At 44.8% G+C, this 19,082-nt stretch overlaps 2 protein-coding genes across 4 annotated transcripts in view; one reads left to right on the forward strand and one right to left on the reverse strand.

Annotated features, from left to right (window-relative positions):
* Positions 1-12,898, forward strand: part of ADA (adenosine deaminase) — a 29,463-nt gene extending 16,565 nt beyond the window's left edge. Inside the window, exons 3-12 of the mRNA XM_051976498.1 lie at positions 1,553-1,675; positions 4,090-4,233; positions 5,333-5,448; positions 8,628-8,755; positions 9,607-9,678; positions 9,764-9,865; positions 10,377-10,441; positions 11,067-11,196; positions 12,035-12,129; positions 12,670-12,898. Coding sequence (XP_051832458.1) covers positions 1,553-1,675; positions 4,090-4,233; positions 5,333-5,448; positions 8,628-8,755; positions 9,607-9,678; positions 9,764-9,865; positions 10,377-10,441; positions 11,067-11,196; positions 12,035-12,121 — 967 coding nt within the window. The 3' untranslated portion in view covers positions 12,122-12,129; positions 12,670-12,898. The remainder of the gene's footprint in view (positions 1-1,552; positions 1,676-4,089; positions 4,234-5,332; positions 5,449-8,627; positions 8,756-9,606; positions 9,679-9,763; positions 9,866-10,376; positions 10,442-11,066; positions 11,197-12,034; positions 12,130-12,669) is intronic.
* Positions 12,899-14,043: 1,145 nt separating this feature from the next.
* Positions 14,044-19,082, reverse strand: part of PKIG (cAMP-dependent protein kinase inhibitor gamma) — an 85,609-nt gene continuing 80,570 nt past the window's right edge. For all 3 annotated transcript variants that reach the window (XM_051976499.1, XM_051976501.1, XM_051976500.1), the window contains 2 exons: positions 15,578-15,751; positions 14,044-15,145 (listed from right to left, as the gene is read on the reverse strand). In XM_051976499.1, coding sequence (XP_051832459.1) covers positions 15,066-15,145; positions 15,578-15,725 — 228 coding nt within the window. In that variant the 5' untranslated portion in view covers positions 15,726-15,751 and the 3' untranslated portion in view covers positions 14,044-15,065. The remainder of the gene's footprint in view (positions 15,146-15,577; positions 15,752-19,082) is intronic.

Consider the following 19,082-nt stretch of genomic DNA (forward strand, 5'->3'; position numbering starts at 1 on the left):
AACCACATGGAATTATAATGGCCAAGCTTGGCCTAGAAAAAAGTTGAAAAATATTTATCTCCTTCCCTTGCTGGAAGATGGAGGTGGACCATGGATGTGGAATGTTGTATATGCTCATTAGGCATGGCTAGTTTTTCTGAACTTCCTTTTTTCTGATTTTTTAAATATTTGGTTGATTAAAGGAGGGAGATATTCAGAAATGCATTTGATATGAAAACAGAAGGCATCTGGAAAAATAAGAAAATTTAAAATTAATTTTAAGGAGTCTTATGAAATACAAAGATCTGATGAAGATATTGTCCTTGTCCTCATGATCCATGGCATACAGAGAATTAATTATAACATTGGGGGCCATCTCCAGTTGTCCTGATCTTGCCACTGGACCCAGGTGACTCCAGAGGAAAGAGTAAGGCTGGTCACTTTGCACAACCCTCTCTCTTTAAATCCAATTTACTTGCAATTCTAAACATCCCTTTCCCAATGTCATGGTTTTCTTTGAGAATAAAGGACAAACAATAATAATGTGTAAGTGCTTTAAAAGTAAGTGCTTTTAAAAGATCAAATCATGTGTTCTAGAAAAACCAAATGTAAAATGAAGAAAAGGATTAGAAAAGGCTTCCTAAAAGAAGTAGCAAGATTTCACAAAATGGGAATAGAAAGGAGGGAGGGAACAAGCATTTTATTAAATGTTACATGTGCCAAGCACTTGACAAATATATTCATTTGATCCTTACAACAATCCTGGGGAGATAGGTGCTTTTATTATCACCATTTTACAGATGAGAAAACTGAGGCATCCAGAGGTTCCAGTGATTTGCCTACAGTTTCAGTCAGTTAAGTGTCTTGAATGAGGTCTCCTTACTCCAGGTCCTGCATTCTATCTACTGTACCACCTACCTGCCCTCACAGAAAGACCATTCTGAGCATAGGAAATATGCAAGTGCACCTGAATAGAGTCAGGAAGAAGCGGGCATGAGGCTCAGTTCTGTTGGCACCCAGTTTTTGAAGGAAAATTGTGTGAGAATGAAACTAAGAAGGCTGAACGGTGCCAGGCTGTGGAAGCCCTCAGATTTCAGCTTGAAAGTTTGTTCTTTTCTCATTAGAAAGTAGGGAGCCATGGACAGTTATTGAGCAGAATAGGAAAATTATAGCCAGGATGGATTTGTGGTGGGAAGGAGGAAACAAAGGGCAGCTGGAGGAATAGAACAGAAAGGGTAGACCTGGATGGATCTGGGAGAGACCTCAAAGACTACTTAATTCAACCCCTTTTCTTTACAGGTATAAGACACTGTTGAAGGTGTGTTTTTTCCCAAAAGGTAAAATAACTTGCCTTAAATCACACAATTAATAAGTAGCTGAGACAGAATTTGAACCTAGGTCTTCTAACTCAATCTGGTCTCTTTCCACAGTACCACACTTGCCTCTGTGGACTTAAGGAGCATGTACCTAGAAGGAAGGCAAGGGTCCCAGCATTAGTCCCCATTCTCTGTGCTTTGTGGTCCCGGGTCATCTGTGGCTGTTGGATGACCATGTGCTTTGCTTTTGCTTCCAGGAGAAGAGGAATCCCACTTCCTGCTGACACAGTGGAGGAACTCCAAAACATCATTGGCATGGATCATCCCCTAAGCCTCCCTGAGTTCTTGAAAAAGTTTGAGTACTACATGCCAGCCATTGCGTGAGTTGCCTGGGTCCCCAGCCCCCCACGAGAATGAGGGATTCATAAGATGCAGGAGGTGGCCAACCCGGCTAATCTTACCTTATGGTCAAGAACAGTCCAATTTACAATTTGGATTCATGCACATCTGTAAAACTCAGAGAATATTTTCAGAATCATGCATTTAGGTCATCTTCTCAGCAGCCCTGAGGGAGGGAGAGTCAGTGTAATTATTCAGATTTTGTGGAAGATCAGAAAGGTCAGATGATTTGCCCAAAGACTCAGTTACAAATTATTTCTATGTTACCTGTTGCCACCTTAATTAATTAATTGTTCATTAAAGCCTGCTCTGTTGCAGGGCCTATAAGGAGCACTTTGGGGGATAGAAAATGGAAAAAAAACTCAACCCTCTATTGACACATAGGAAATGAGTGACACAAGAATTAAGTAAATTGTGGGGAAATGTTCTAATTTAGAGAAAGGTTCTGTTGTTTTGGAGTAGTCAGGGAGGACATAAGGATTATTGAGCCCAATTGTGGGGGCTGTTTGGGGTTTGGAAAGGAAGTGAGATACAGAGGCTTCTAGGACTATTAGGATCGCCGAGTCCAACACCCCATTTTATAGTTAGGGAAGGTGAGGTCCACTTGAGAAAATGACTTGCCCACAGTTGTACAGATCCAGAATTTGAACGTGGGTTCTTTGATTAAACCAAGGTTCTTTGTATCACACCAGTAAGAAAAGCATTGTGGGGGAGCCTTGAATGCTACTGCCAAACAGCCACATCTACTGGCACCTTTTATTTTCTGGATAATTTCATCATTTTATTAACAAGTTCAGCAGGTCATTTGTCCATCTCATTTAGGCCAAAGAGCTCCCATAGTAGTGGGCTCCCAGTTTGTACGCCCTTCAAAGAGGAGGTGTTCCTGAGGGATGCCTAATCACCTCTGATTGGTTAGTACAGTGGGAGGTGGGCTACCCTGGGGTATGGGACTTAGATCACTCAAATCTTGGTCAAAGAGATATCAGTTTCCATGTCAATGGTCTTGATAATAGAATCAACATTTCCCCCAGATTTGTCTGGGCAAACACTAGGAGCAGGAGGAAGACATCCATTAGCCCAAACTTAGAATTTCATTTCCTGATTAGATCATGGCCTGGATAAATCTTTAAGAGTTCATTTGGGGATGACCTGGACTTTATCCTTCCTGGAAACCTCCCAAGCTCTGTGTCTCCTCTGGTCTGTCCCTCTCCCTGTCCCTTCCTCTCCCTTCACATAGGGGAATAAATAACTTCCTAGTTCGCTTCGATTGTTGTCTGCCTCAGAGTTTTTCAGGAAGAGGATTGTAGGGGGATGTCCATGAAACTGCTGTCAGTCTATCTCTGTTCTCTGTGTCTCTGTCTCTCTCTGTCTGTCTTTCTCTCTGTCTCTCTGTGTCTCTGTCTCTCTTCTCTGTTGTTCTCTCCATCGTTGTCTCCTTCTGTTTCTCTCTGTGTCTATCTTTTTCTGTCTCTCTGTCTCTGTGTTTCTCTCTGTTTCTGTCTCTGTCTCTCTATCTCTGTCTCTTGCTGTCTCTTATTGCCTCTGTCTCTGTCTCTGTCTCTCTGTCTCTCTCTGTCTCTGTGTTTCTCTCTGTTTCTGCCTCTGTCTCTTGCTGTCTCTTTTTGCCTCTGTCTCTGTCTCTGCCTCTGTCTCTCTTTCTCACACACACACACAAACACACACACACAAGCACACAAATATGTGCTCTCATATTCTTTTGCTTACTTATATACATGTGGGCAGCTAGAAGGCAGCACAGTGGATAGAATGCTGGACCTGGAGTCAAAAAGACCCCTCTTCCTGCGTTCATATCCAGCATCAGACAATTACGAAGCTGTGTAATCCTGGGCAAGGCACTTGAGCCCTGTTTTCTTCCGTTTCCTTGTAATGTCCGGACTAGCTCTCTGGAGCATCTCTGGACAAGCCTTGATCTTAGTGGAGAGGGGATGAAGGCAGGAGAGCCACCAGGAGGATCTCTGTTTCTGTCTCCGCCTTCTGTGTCTCCTCTGAGTCTGAGTCTGAGATCAAGTTTGAGCTTGAGCTCTCAGCCCTTAAATACCTCAGGCTGATTCATCATTACCTCACACGAAGTATATGCCAACTAGAGTGATTATATCATTGTTTCACACTACGGATATGTGAACTAGAGAACCATTCTCATCAATCACACTGAGTAAACACCCTGCTTCAAGTACACCTTTCCCAGAGTTTCCCCACTATCTGTCCTCCTCTACATCCCCATCTGTAAAATGATCTGGAGAAAGAAACTAACAAAGATAACTTCAGTATCTTTGCCAAGAAAACCCCCAGTGACTTCCTTCCCTCCCCACCCCTTCTTGCCTCCAGGGATGGAGTTGTTTTGAACCCTGCCTTTCTCTCATCCTCATCCTTACAGGGGTGACCGGGAGGCCATCAAACGCGTGGCCTATGAGTTTGTGGAGATGAAAGCCAAGGAAGGTGTTGTGTACGTGGAGGTGAGGTACAGCCCCCACCTGCTGGCCAACTCCAAGGTGAAACCCATTCCCTGGAATCAGGCTGAGTAAGTGCAGGGGAGGGCCCAGGGTTGTGTGTGGGGTCAAGGGCCTGGTCAAGCTAGAGTTCTGAATGAGCTGGAAGATAAACTCTCAGAGTGGGTGATCTAGTTTGGTCCCCTGACTTTACAGAGGAGAAAACAGAGAAAGTGACTTACCTAAAGGTCACATTGGTTGGTTGTTGTCCTCCGTTCTCAAAGAGGACCAGAAAGACTGTGTTAAAGTTGAGCTACAATCCGACTGTGGCTGATGATGATGATGATGTGGCTCTGCCACAGCTTGGACACAAATAGTTCATTTGAATAGAACATTTGAGGTAGCCTCTTTAACTTTGCACATCTCGTGTTTCTTCTGGGCTAATTCAGTTCTGTTTTGCTCATATAGAGCACAGCACCTTCTCTGATGAGGGCACGCCATAGGATCTGCCATGGCTTATAATCGATTCTAAAGCTCTTAGGAGAGAGCTTGAGAGTATCCTTATATTGCTTTTTCTGACCACCTTGTGTGCCTTGTCCTGTGTGAGTTCTCCACAAATAATTCCTTTGGCAAGCGTACATTTGGTATTTGAACAATGTGGTCGGCTCAATGGAGTTTTGAGGTCACATAGTGAGGTGATAGCAGAGTCAGGATTTGAACCTGGGCTTCCTGATTCTAGGCTGTCCCCAAACCAGTGTCACCTGCCCCGATCTACTAATATTATTTTTTTAAGTGAATTTTTGTTCATATCTTTTGTTCTTATACCATCTAAATTTCTCCCTGTGTCCCATTCCCTCCCCAGAAATGTCTCAAGTCCCTTAGTTTCCCATATGGTATCAATTTAGCTACTTTTCTCCAAAAACAAAAGATGGGAGGAGGGATAGAGGCCCAGTTGGAGGCAGAAATCTTGTTCCTTAATCTCTGTCTTCTAATGCCAAGAAAAATACCAGTGACCCCCATTAGCCTAGCAAAAACCAAACAAACTCTCTCCCTGCTTGGGGTCTTGTGCTCAGCTTTGGCCCAGCCATTAGCTGGATTTTCTGTCTTAGCAGGACCTCCAGGCTGAGGGGCTGGCTTCTTCTCCTGCCTGGTGAACTCACTTCCATTTTTGGAATCTCTCTTTCCATATAGGGGCGACCTCACCCCTGATGAAGTCGTGTTTCTCGTCAACCAGGGCTTGCAGGAGGGCGAGCGAGACTTTCACATCAAAGTCAGGTCTATTCTATGCTGCATGCGCCACATGCCAAGTAATGTATTATGGTCCCTCTCTTTACCTCCTCTGGCCTGCCCCTGTCTAATTCTGCTCATCCCTTCTTTCCCCTCTCTCTCTTTTCCTTCTTTCTTTCCTTCCTTCCTTCCAATCTTTCTTCCTTCCTCTCTCCCTTCTTCATCTCCCTTCTTATCCTCTCTAACTCATTTACCTCTTCCTCCCTTATTTCTTCTCCATCCTTTTTTCTCTCTAAGGACCACTGGACCTTTCCAACTGAAACTGCCAACAAGTGTTGTCTCCTGTATAAGAATATGAGAAACTTGAGAACACGTCCACCTTACTTTTCTACTTTTTAGCATTTAGCACAGTTCTTGGCAGAGTATGTGTTGAGAAAATACTTTTTAATTCATCCATCCCCTCCATCTCCTCTACCCTGCTCATTTCTCCCTCCCTTAGTTCCTTCCATTCTCCCATCCCTCTGCTTCCCTTCCCACTTGTGTCCTCACTCCCTCTTCCTCTCTTTTTCCCCCTTTTGGTAGTTCCCATTCTATTCACCTTTCCTGCTTCCTAGGAGAACTAGCATTAACACAGGGAACAGATCCTTAGACTAAGAAGAGAGGCTCTTGCAAGAGAGTTATGTGCCTGTGCCCTTCTCCGGACTGGCCTGTCTCCTTCACTTATACACCTGTTCTTGTGCTGTTAGCTGGTCCCTTTCATCTTCTGTGTCTTACCTCTGTCCCTCAAACCAGGAAGGGCTTCTCACAGCTGGAAGAGGAGCAGGAGATGGGAAACTGGCTGGGTGGTTCCCTCCTTTGTCTTTTTAGGGTCTGAAGTTGCCAGAGCTAGAGTTAAGCTGGGTGGCAGCTTGCAGGCTTGACATAGATGAGCCGGGAAAAGGAGGGGAGGGGGCATCTACCAATCTCACCATCTGCTGGAAAGATTTCCAAGTTCTAATCTTTTTTGATTAAAATGGTTTTCTTTAACTAGTTCTTTTTTTTCTCCATAAAAAGCCTCTTCTGGAGCTGCCAAAGGGCAGATATCTGTTTGGATTAGAAGTTAAAGAGAGATTTAGGAAAATCCAGGAATCCACATGGCTTAGTGAGGAGGCAACATGATATAGGGAATAACATATCTTTGTATCAAACGATCCAAGTTCAGATCCCCAGCTTTGCTGTGGACTGATATATATATATATATATATATATGAATAATTTGTGAGCAAATCTCTAAGCAGGATCTTAGCTGAATGTCACATGGTCTTTAAAGGTCTTGGGGTTCAGCCGGAGAGGGGGTGTTGTTTCACCCTAAGGTAACTGCCCATCTGGGGTAATTCTCATGTACAGTAGCTCAGCGCCCAGTCCTACCATCTGCTGATGGCCAGCAGAGACAGCGGCCCTTGGGGCCAGATATCTTTTCTTCCTGACAGCAAAGCCTGATGCCTTCTGAGGCCAGTCTATCGAGCCCCAAGTCTCCTTGAAAAAAGGGTTCAGGGCTTTTCCTGGCTGCCCCTTTCAGAGAGGATGAGTCAGGAAGCTCTTGCCGCCTTGCTCTGAGCAGTGTTGGATGTGGATATAGGTCTCCAAAGCCCTCAAGCTCCCTGGCCAGATGCTTCCAAATATGGTGGGGATTCCTTGTTTTAGGTCTTTCCAGCCCAGCCTTACTGAAGTACTCTTTGACTGAGTTAAGGTCAGGGCCCCTCTCGGGAAGCCAAACCCAGGTGCTCTGATATTCTGGGCTTGGGCTACGTGCTCCAACAGGGTTTGGTTTGTTCTGGCCTCGTGGTCATAATTTGGTTTTTGGAGAGTAAGGGAGCGGTTGTGAGGCAATCAGGATTAAATGACTTGTCCAGGATCTCATAAATAGTAAGATTCTGAGACTGGATTCAAACTCGGTCCTCCTGACTCCAGGACAGGTGCTCTACCCACTGTGCCACCTAGCTGCCCCTCAGAATCAGATTATAAGTGATATATAAGTTAGAAGGGACCTTAGAGATCATCCAGTCCTGTTCCCATTTTATAGATGAGGAGACTGAGTCTCAGTGAGAAAATGACCCACTCAGGTCTTTGAGCTCCAACCATGAACTACTGTTTTCTACCATCCCACAAACTGGAAATGGGCTTTTGTTTCCTAGTTCTGCTGAAAGCAGGAAAATGGACCCACAGATTACAGAGCTGTGTGTTCTTTAAATGTAAATTCGTAGACCTCTAATTTGGTGCTGTCAGCACCATGTAGGATCAAGCTGGGGTGAACTAGAGGAAGTGGGCACGTTTGACCTAGAGAAAACCTAGGGAACTAATTGACAGTCATCTCCAAAATGGGTGAGGGGCTGGAAGGGAGATCAGACTTGTTTTGCTTGGGTCAAAAAGGCAGAATAAAGAGAAATAACTGCAAGTTGCAGAAAGGCATGTTTTCACTCAGTAGAAGGGGGAAAACCCCAGTAATGAAATCTGTTCCAAAGTAGAATGGGATATCCTGGAAGGAAGTGAATTCTCTTTTCTTTTGGGGGTGGGGAGGCACTCAGGGTTTAAATAACTTGACCAGGTATAAGTGAGTAAGGCAAGATTTGAACTCAGGTTCTCCCGACTCTCCACTGTGCCATCTAGCTGCCTCTGGGTTCCCTATTGCAGACAGTTGAGGAGAGGCCAGATGGGTACATTCTGTGACCTCAGAGATCCCTGCGGTGCTAGGAGGGTCTGGTTTGGGAATATTCTTTCCTGCTATGTGCTGCTTCCATGGCCAGAAATGGAAATGGGCAGCATGGAATGTCTGATTACAGCCCTATCATGATGTTTTTTTAATGTCCTGTGGTTGGGGCTAATTTTATACTCCACTGACCGCTCCATTCTGGAACTCTGCAGAGAACTTCATTAACCTTGGACGGTCTGTTTCTCAGACCCTGAGGCATGCCTCCTATCAGGCCGATGGGCAATGGACCCAAACGGTGGTTTCTTCTTATATACTAGTATTATAACAGTATGATATATAATTATTATAATCAGTTATTATCAATAATCATATTAAATAATGATTATGTATATAATTATGATGTATAAGTAATTATAATAATATCATAGTATGTATACTAGTATAATATATACTATAAATTATATATAAGTGTGCACTTCTATACTAGTGTTAAATGCCTGCCTTGCCTACAGCCCACTCCCTTTCAGTTCATGGGGCCCCCGTGACACATGCTTTGGGTCTTGCCCACAGGCTGGTCCCCTGAGGTGGTAGAGCTCTGTAAGAAGTATCGCCATCAGACGGTGGTGGCCATCGACCTGGCTGGAGATGAGACCATCCCGGACAGTAGCCTCTTTCCTGGGCATGTAGAAGCCTATAAGGTAAGTGATGATGGGTAGTGGGGTCCAGAATGGTGGGGGGGGGGGGAGGATGGCAATGGTTTACACATAAGAAAACAGCCTTGCTTCTCAGCCAAGAACACATAAGCAGTTAAGAGCTTAGCTTCTTAGGAGCCATCTACTCCTAGCTTCTTAAACTGTGGGTTGCAACCCCATAGGGGATCATGTAACTGAATATGGGGGGGGGTCGTGAAATTAGAATCTATATCAGCAAATGTTTAATTTGCATACCTGTTTTATATACCCGGGTTCTCAGTTTCTCAGGCAAAAAGGGGTCGCCAGTGGGAAAAGCTGAAACAGCCCTGGTTTAGAGAATATGCTGGTTTTAAATTCTCTTGGCTACCCATGTTTCTGTGGTTGTGAAGGAGGGATTTAGCGTTATGGTAGAATAACTCCTACTCCCCTCGTCAGAGACCCTGGGATGCCATCCTGGCTCTGCCGTTGACTTACTTTGTGACCTGGAAGCCGATTTTGCTTGCTGGAGTTCAGATCACTCCTCTTGAAAATGAAGGTGGCCTCTAAGGTCCCTTCCATCCCTGCTGTTCTATCCTAATTTCTCCATTTCCTCATTTTCCAAGGATTCTGGCTCTCCACGTTCTCTCTCCTCGCTCCAAGCAGATCAGTTCCTCCTGTGTTGGGAATTATTGCAGGAGAAAGTGTCTGCGGCCAGGAGCAATGGAAGACTGGTTACGGGTCTTAGTAAAACATTAATTGTGGATCTCTCTGTCACATATAACTCCTTGGAACTGAGAGGCCCTTGGAGAAGGAGATGATTGTTTCTCTGTAAGACCCTTACAGACGTAACTCTCTCCTCCCTTCCTGTGCCTTTACAGGAGGCTGTGAAAAGCGGCATTCATCGGACTGTTCATGCCGGAGAAGTGGGGCCCGCCAGTGTTGTGCAGCAGGTGAGGCTAGGAGGGGGCCGGAGAGGCGGGAGGTGTCTGTCCATGTCGGGGTCCTGCTCTCACTCCTGCCCTCCCTCCACTACAGGCAGTGGATACCCTCCATGCTGAGAGGATAGGCCACGGCTACCACACGCTGGAAGATCCCGCCCTGTATAGTAAGCTGCTGGGAGAGAACATGCACTTTGAGGTGAGTCGGTTGGCTAATGAAGCCTTTGAGTATACATTTGGGGATGCTCTTGGTGCACTGAAATCCTAGAAAGCAGCATCCTCATTTCCCCCATCGTGGGGCAAAGGAAACCTAAGGAGGGCTCATTCCCACCGGTCCTGGGGCAAATAACAAGCTGTGGAGCGTCCGCAAAAAAATACACCAGGTTTGGAGACCGAAACTGTGAATTCTGACTTTGCTGCTTCCTCACTGTGTGAGGCAAGAAGTTATTTTATTGGTTCTTAGATATTTAGAACTAAAAGTAAAAGTTGAGATCATTTAGGCTAGCTATCTCCTTTTACAGATGGGCAAATATTAGTTCTTATGTTGTACTAAGTCATACAAAAATCAGCAGAATCGGGATTTGAACCCATGCCTTTGGGCTCTATTACACTGCCTCCCTGCCCTTCATTTCCTTTGCCTGTAAAATGAAGGGGTTGGATTAAATGCTGTCTTGCTGTTTCTCACTCACCAGTCATCCTTTCTCACCCAGGTCTGCCCCTGGTCGAGCTATCTCACAGGAGCCTGGAAACAGGGCACGGAGCACGCAGTCGTACGGTGAGCTGGCCTTCCTATCCTGCCTGGAAGCGTGGAGTGTCTAGTTACAGGCGTAGGACGGCTTTGCTGGGGTCGGGCCAGCTTAGCCCCCAGCTGACACTTACCTTCTGGCAGTCTGCCGGCCAGTGGCACCTCGGCAGCCGTGGCAGGCTCTCCTCTCAACCCACAGGTCAATGGGAGATGCTAGTCTCTGTCTGCCCTGCCTATCGCCCAGTTCCTCTCAGGCTCGATGGGCTGCACTGACACGGGGAGACTCCCTCCCATCCCGGGTGTCCCTCGGCTGTCCTGGAAGCGCCCTGAGACTGTGCATGGCAGGGGACACTGGTCCACTCACTTGTAATACACATTATATGGTAGCTCACTTTCCCCCTTCTGTGAGAAAAGGGATCAGCTCGCCTAAACCTTGCTCGGTGGTAGATGTCGTATTGTACAGAAAATGTTTAGGACATATTGGAAGTCATGCATGGGATGGCCTCAGAAGTGTCTTCAGGTGCCAAGGTAGAAGTAGTAGGTGGATAGGTGAGCCCTATGTCCCTCAGGGCTGGGGAAGAGGTAGCCATGGCAAAGACCCATTTTCTAGCAGGGATTCACCCGGGGTTTCCTTTTCCTCATCTCTCTCCTCCAGGTTTAAAAATGATAAGGCTAACTATTCGCTCAACACTGATGACCCCCTCATCTTCAAGTCTACCATTGACACAGATTACCGTATGGTAAAAACGCAAATGAACTTCACTGAGGAGGAGTTTATGAGATTGGTGAGTGGAAAAAACATGGGGGGGTATCACTGGGAAAGAAGGTGAACCAGGTCCTCCCCCAACCCCAAGAGGTCTAGGGGCCGTTATTTCTTCTTCACATTAGAAAAGGGTCTTTCTTACACAGTCCTCACTTAGGGAAAGTCCATCTCTCTAGAGGGCCGAACTCCGGAGAAATAGATTTGAAACAAGGTGTTAGCTCAGTGGAATTAATGAGATGGTTCTCTAGTTCACATGTATTCACTATGCTGTGATGATGTAATTGTAATAGATTATTTAAGGGCTGAGAGGACTGGAAATGAGACAATCCATCTTTGACCATCCTCCTGGTGGCTCTCCTACCTCCTGCCCTCCTCCACTAAAATCAAGACTGGGCCAGAATAGACTCTAGACCCTATCCCTCACCATTCTCGTGGTGTTTATCCTACTGAGACCAAGGCCCGTCCGAAGGACCTCCAGACTCAGTAGACCAGTAGCCTGGACATTACACACCTCGAGCAACCCCTCTAAGTTGGACTAGTGTCCCATTTATAGATAACTTTTGCTATACCAAAGACAGAGGGATTCAGAGACCCTGCCATCATCAGCCTATCTTATTTACAAGCCCTTACCCTCTTCTTGGCTTGCACCAAGCTTCTCTATATATTTCTGGAGCAGAACATGATGAAAATACCCTAGACCAGGAAGTGACTTGCAAGCTAGTTCCCCATTCTGATATTGCTAACTGTGCAACTTTATACATGTTACTCTGCTACTTAGCTCTTTCCTACATAAAGTGAGGGCACTGTTTGGTGTTAAAAAGTCTTAATTCTGACCCTGTTGGCCACATCGGTTCTTCCAGAATATCAATGCAGCCAACTCCAGTTTCCTTCCAGACGATGAGAAAAAGGAACTCCTTGACCAACTGCACAAGGCCTATCAGAAATAAGTCTAAAGGTAGGTTTGTTCCCTGGCTTGCGGTCCACTATGTCTGCTTTGACTATTCTCAGAAACCCCACCAGAGTCCCATGTTCTTCCCATAAGAAAAGCTCTATCAGGGAAAACCACTGGTATTCTGTGAGCATGGTGAGCTTCCCAGGGAGCATTCTCTCCTGGGAAAGCACAATATCTCTAGGTGAGGAGCTAAAGAAATTCAGAAATAGATTCAGGGTCTTATAACCTTAGTGTGTCCCCTAAAGCTTTGAGCTCAATATAAGTCCTGGATTCCAGCGTATATGGTGGTAGTTGGGACTCAAAGAACATGGTTATCTCTGCAAGTCTAGAATCTAAACCTGGGAGAAAACTTAAGAGATCTAATCCAAGTTCCCCCCACCCCCACCCCCAAGGAAGCCAAGGCCTAAAGAGAAATGGCTTTCAACCAAGCAGCGCCCATGTAGGTGCCTACCGTGTGCGAGATCACATAGGTGGTATGGAGCAGATACAGGCCCTGGCTTAGTGACAGACTCCTAATTCTGGTTTCTTTGGATCCATTTACAGTGCCGGAGCGATGCTGCTTCCACCAGGACAGAACAGGAAAAACCACTGATCCCAGAGGGCCTCAATAATCACCATGTACTCAGGAACCAGATTCAAACTCCTTAGGGTGGGGGTACTACATACCTTTTCTCTTTTCTTTCATAGAGCAATCAAATTGACTAACATTATCAACTCTTTTCCTGCTGTACACACAGCCAGCTGTGCATTAAAATACCTCAATGTGGAAACACTTTTCTCGTCATGACTGTTCACTATCCTTAAATCTCAGGGATTCTGCAAATATATTTAAAAATCACTTTGCTCAGATGATCAACTGCCGGAGGCCAATTCTGAGGTGCCTCTGAAGAAGGGATTGTGCGGCTGCTGGGTGGTGGTGGGGAGGGGGGGTGAGGAGAGGGGGCTCCATCAATAAACAAATCCATTTTTTGTGCTGCAAAGTTCACCTAGGATTGAAATGTGTTGGTTACTTTGGGGAGGGAAGACACAGCTGTGCTGACACAACCTGGATTATCCCCTGAAAAGCCTCAGGCAAGCTGGTGCCGGCCCTTTAGCAAAGGGACCAATGGGTCTCAACTCCACTGACCTGGGCCACACCATCATCTAGGTGCTGGGGGGCCAGCAGCATTGCCCTCCCTCCGTGACCCCCTGGCCTTCTGAGAGGTTGAGGAGGAGTGTGAGGGGTGGGGGAGCAGAGTCTGGGTTTGGGTTTCCATTGCTGGAAGCAGGCAGGGAAAGGAGGGCAAGGAAGACATCTGCCCAATCTCATAGTGTTTGACAGTGACCTTTCCCATCTGCTGTCTGTAAGGCAGCTCTGATTTGTGAGAGAGGGAGGGAATACATATTTATATAGTGCTTCCTATGAGCCAGGTACTAGGCCAAGAGCTTTCCAAATAATTATTTCATCCTCACAACTATGGGAGGTGGTGAATTATGACCCCCTTTTACAGATGAGTTAACTGAAGCAGAGGTCACACAGCTAGCAAAATGTCTGAGGCTTTCAGATTTCAACAAGTCTTAACTTCAGGCCTAGCACTCCATCTGCTGGGTCACCGGCTGCCACCTGTGCTGTAAGACAGGGCTCAACTGGGAATCAAGTAACCTGGGCTTGAACTAACCTCCGAGTGTCACGCCAGGACTGAAACCCAGAACTCTTGGGTTCCAGGACACTGCAAGCTCATTATCCCTCCAAGCTTGGTATCCTTCCCACTACTCCAAGCTGCTTCTAACAATGGGACTTTTCACGTTTTCTTGACCATTCTAAATTCCACTGGAGTTTAAAGGGTCAGAGCTAAAGTTTCTGTGAGGAATGGATCTCGGGGCAATTCAACATAGAAATAATACTTAATATTTCAGGAAAAAAAAAGAAAAATCAACCACACAAAAGGTAAGAATTTATTTTCCAAATGGTAAGCATCAAGTATCTTTATAGAAAGGAGACATAATTTAATAAAATTGGGAAACAAAATGATTCCCTTAAGAATGGGTTTGGAAGAGTTCGGGAATCATTGTCTCTGAGCTACACAGGTCAAAGAGTTTAAATTAAAATATCCCTTCTGTTTCCTTACCACCCACTCCCCATGGAAATAAAAGGCAGATCTCCACTGGTTTTTTCCTCTTTTCTTAACTGTCCCCACCTCCCCTCCTCTCCAAACCCCACCCCCCCAAAAATGGATAATATTTAAAATCAAAGTTTAAAAAGAGTAAAAAGGAACTAATCCAGATGGGTTGGGAAGGATCTTTCCCTTGATCCTGAGGATCAGAGATGAAGCAATCAGCAGCCCTGAGGATAGGGTACTCCCTAAGGTCAGTAACCAGGTTTCATTCATTTTTTTGCTTCCTTCAGAGCCCTGAACAGAGTAGGCACTCAGGAAATTTAATGAAGTGAATTGAGAGGTTCAATGTGAGGGTTGATGATGTTTCCTTTAAGAGGAACTAGGAGGATACCTGGCTTCTAGCTGTCCTCCAGAGAAAGGGAGCAGGTGGTACCTCCCCAATCCTACCCCACAGATATAAATCAAATAAATATTGTTTGGAATTGACAAATACAATAAGATAAGTGGCCTTGGAAGAAGTGAAGGTTCATGGTAAGTAAAACCACAGGGTTTCCCTAGCCTGGGGTAGGGCTCTTAAGGCACCTCTGGAGGCTAGCCTCAGTCTGAGGTCCCCATAGTAGGGCAAACCTGCATTGAGCACAGACTTCCTCTGGGGAAGGGAGAGAGGATGAAAGAAAAAGAAGTGTCTGGGGAGGTCCACATGGCTTCACTGTGCCCAGAAGGGTTACTGTAGGGGAGGGAAGTGGGCCTCGGGGAAGATGCTGTCAAGTTTGTCTCGGGAAGCATAGGCTGGTTGCTTCTTCCTTTAGCCACTGAACAAAGGGAATGGGATGGGAGTAGCTCTCAGGATGTGGTGGTCCCCTCATTCCCCTCAGGCATGGTACCAGCTTCCTTGTCTGATGTGCTTCTCTCTTCCTGCCCTTCTGAAAAAAGAGAAAGAGAAGGATGGACAATAATCCTAAATTAATCCAATCAGCAAGTCATTCCCCCCCTTTACAAGCCTCCATTTCCTACTCTAAAATGAGAAAGATGGTCTAGAATAGGGTTCCTTTCACTGTTTCCACTTGCTACTTTTCATGAGAGAAATTTAAGAAGTTAGAGTCTAGATAATTAGAGTCTAGATAATTTCTAAGATTTCTTCTTCTATCAATACTATGTGCTATAAAGTGACATTTAAGGTCTAAAGTTAGCTTCCAGGTCTAGTATTTATATTCTTTATTCAAAGGCTCCATGTAAATCTAGCCTTCTATGTTTTGAGGTGCCTTCCAGTTCTAATGCGCTGTGTTCTAAGGTCGCTTCTGGGTGTCCAATTTAATGCCACAAAAGTTCTGTTCTGTCATCCAGAGAATACTTGCCTGCTCCTTCAAGTGCCAGCTCCCCCATGTTCCCTGTCAGTTTCCTCACACTCACTGCCGCAGAGTCATCCTGGATGTCAGGGACAGCATTCCTACGACCCGTTCTGTCACAGGAGATGAAGTCTGTGTATGAGGACTCAACCTCCATCACGCCTCTTGCATTGCTGAGCAAGGCTGTGAAGAGGGGGAAGTAGGCAAGAAGCATTCTTAGTCTGCTGATGACTACTCTCCAGGGGAGCACGCAAGTTAGTTTTCTTGAGTTTAGGTCCTTTGGACTATGAACAATGAAATCAATTATTCAAATAGCATGTAATAAAACATCCACTGCTTGGTTTTAGAAGGAACAACTAGAACTAGCAGGAGGGAAGTTAAAAGGAGAGACATTTCAGCTGAATATCTAAAGCTAAAGCTTTTGGAGTGGAGTGGTGAGTTTGTGAGGAAATAAGAAGCCCACCATAATATGCAAAAGCTTGGAATGACATGGCGATAGATTCATAATTCAGGTGGATGTTGGCACTGCAGCCCACAGAAGTCCCAGCTCGACAGACTCTATGGTTTGACTGTATATAGCTATATATGGAAAAAATTTTTAAATTAAAGATGCGGATTTGGAACTATGCTCAAAAAGTTATCAAACTGTGCATACCCTTTGATCCAGCAGTGTTTCTACTGGGCTTATACCCCAAAGAGATACTAAAGAAAGGAAAGAGACCTGTATGTGCCAAAATGTTTGTGGCAGCCCTGTTTGTAGTGGCTAGAAGCTGGAAAATGAATGGATGCCCATCAATTGGAGAATGGTTGAGTAAATTGTGGTATATGAACGTTATGGAGTATTATTGTTCTGTAAGGAATGACCAGCAGGATGAATACAGAGAGGACTGGCGAGACTTACATGAACTGATGCTAAGTGAAACGAGCAGAACCAGGAAATCATCATATACCTCAACAACAATACTGTTTGAGGATGTATTCTGATGGAAGTGGATCTCTTCGATAAAGAGAGCCTTAATTGATCAAAGATGGACAGAAGCAGCTACACCCAGAGAAAGAACACTGGGAAATGAATATAAACTGCTTGCAATTTTGTTTTTCTTCCCGGGTTATTTATACCTTCTGAATTCAATTCTCCCTGTGCAACAAGAAAACTGTTCGGTTCTGCACACATATATTGTATCTAGGATATACTGTAACCCATTCAACATGTAAAGGACTGCTTGCCCTCTGGGGGAAGGGGTGGAGGGAGGGAGGGGAAAAATCAGAACAGAAGTGAGTGCAAGGGATAATGATGTAAAAAATTACCCTAGCATGGGTTCTGTCAATAAAAAGTTATTTAAAAAAATTAAAGATGTGGTTTGTTCACACCCATTAAATGGATGTTCCCCAACAGCCTATTCTCAACCTTTTTTCTCCATGTGCTCTCCCTTAGCACACAGTTTCAACTATTACCTCTAGAAAGCTATATCTCTAATCCTGATTTACCTTCTAAAGGAATAATCAAGGAGAGTAGTCTCATTCCTTACCCAGGCAAATGCCTCCATCTGCACAAAGAGGTATATTTGAGAAACATTGCATAGGTGAAATCAACAGACCTTGGCAACAGCTTGGATAGGAGTATGAGAAGGTGAGAGCTAGTAAGGAGTCCAGGAAGATTCCTAGATTGTGAGCCCGAGAAACTGGAGGATGCTATTGGCCCCTGCCAGTAATACAGAAGGTAGGAAAAAATTTGAAGGAAAAAAGACAAAGTTTAGTTTGGGACACATATCTAGAGGACATCCGATTTGAGATGTCAAAGAGTTGTGAAACTGTAGATCAGCAGAGAGGTTAGGTCAGAACAGGTAGATTTGAGAATCATTAGCACAGAGATAATAATTAAATCCAAGGGGCTAATGAGATTTCTAAATGAATTAGTATAGAGGGCCAGAGTCCTATGGGACACAGTTAAGAGAGATTTCATGATGAGGGTCCAGCAAAGGAGACTGAAGAGTGGTCCGATAGGTAAGAGGAGAACCAGGAGAATGTGGTGACAGGAAAACCAAGAGAAAAGAGAATATTACAGAGGAATGTGATCACTAATGTCAAAGGCTGCAGAAAGGTCAAGAAGGACGAGGACTCAGAAAAGACAATTAGATTTGGCAATCAAGAGAATACTAATGCATTTGAAGAGAGCCTTTTCAGTTGAATGATGAGTCTAGATGTTAGGTTAAGAAGACAATGTAATATCTACCTATGGTAGATGGCCTGAAGCACGATCTTCCCTCCATAACACTCCCTAGTTCACCAGGTTGGAAAGCTCAGTTCTCTAGTTACTAATGTGGATTCCACCTCCACAGCATCTGTTGCCTCTGTCCTGCCTCATGCTACCACTCCAGTGCTTCCTCACCTAGGTTATTGCAATATCCCATCCGTCTCCTCAACTCATCCCTTTTTTATGCTCAGTAAATTTGTGATGAATATCTGTTGAATTAAGAAATTGCTGAATATTCTTCCCATAGATCTTGTCAATAGATGCAGTGGGAAAAAGACTGGGCTTTGAATCAAGAGACCTGAATTTGAATCCTGGCTCAAATCTGAGGCAAGCCACTTCACTTTAACTTTCTCATCTATGAAATGAGAACAATAATTGTGTTCTCTGTCGATCTCTGTCAATCCGTTACTAAACATTGTTAAGTCTAATATGTTAAGGCTAATTGTGCTAAATGTTGGCAATACAATGAAAGGCAAAATGCCCCTGCTCTCAAATGAATTCACAGTGTAATGGAGAAGATATAAACAACTATGTACAAATAGCTCAGACAGGATAAACTGAAAATAACCAATAGGAAAGGTCCTGGAATTAAAAGGAGCTGGAAAAGGCTTTCTATAGAAGGTAAGGATTTAGCTGAGAACTAAAAGGAGCCATGAGTGAGAACATTCCAGGCCAGGGGAGATAGCCATTAACAAATGGCCAGAGCTGGAGATGGAAGGTCTTGTTTGAGGAGCAGCAAGGAACTCAGGGGAGAAGAGCAAGAAGATTGAAAAGGGAGGAAGAGCCAGGCTCTACAGAGCTTTGAATATCAAAATGAGGATTTTGTGTTTGAATTCTGGAGGTTATAAGTAGCTACTGGATTTTACTGCATAGAGAGTGACATGGTCAGACCTGTATTTTGGGGAAATCGCTATAATAGCTGAGTAGATGAGACTGTACTGAAGAAAGACCTGAGACATGAGACCACCAGCTGGTGCTAGTTCAGCTAGTGGGCTGGTCCAGGATGGTGGCAGTGTCAGAGAAGGGAATATATACTAGAGATGTTACAAGGCTAGAAACAACAGGACTTGGCAATTGATAAGGGAGGAGAGGAAGAGTGAGGGATCAAGGATGACCCCTAGGTTGGGAGCCTAGGAGAACGGTGGTACCCACAATAATATTAATAAAGTTAAGAAAAGGTAAAATAGATAGAAAGAACATGAGTTCGGTTTGAACATGTTGAGTTTAAGATGTCCTACATTTTAATGTTCTACAGAATAT

The sequence above is a fragment of the Antechinus flavipes genome, chromosome 2 (assembly GCF_016432865.1).
Source record: "Antechinus flavipes isolate AdamAnt ecotype Samford, QLD, Australia chromosome 2, AdamAnt_v2, whole genome shotgun sequence".
In the NCBI taxonomy this organism is placed as follows: domain Eukaryota; kingdom Metazoa; phylum Chordata; class Mammalia; order Dasyuromorphia; family Dasyuridae; genus Antechinus; species Antechinus flavipes.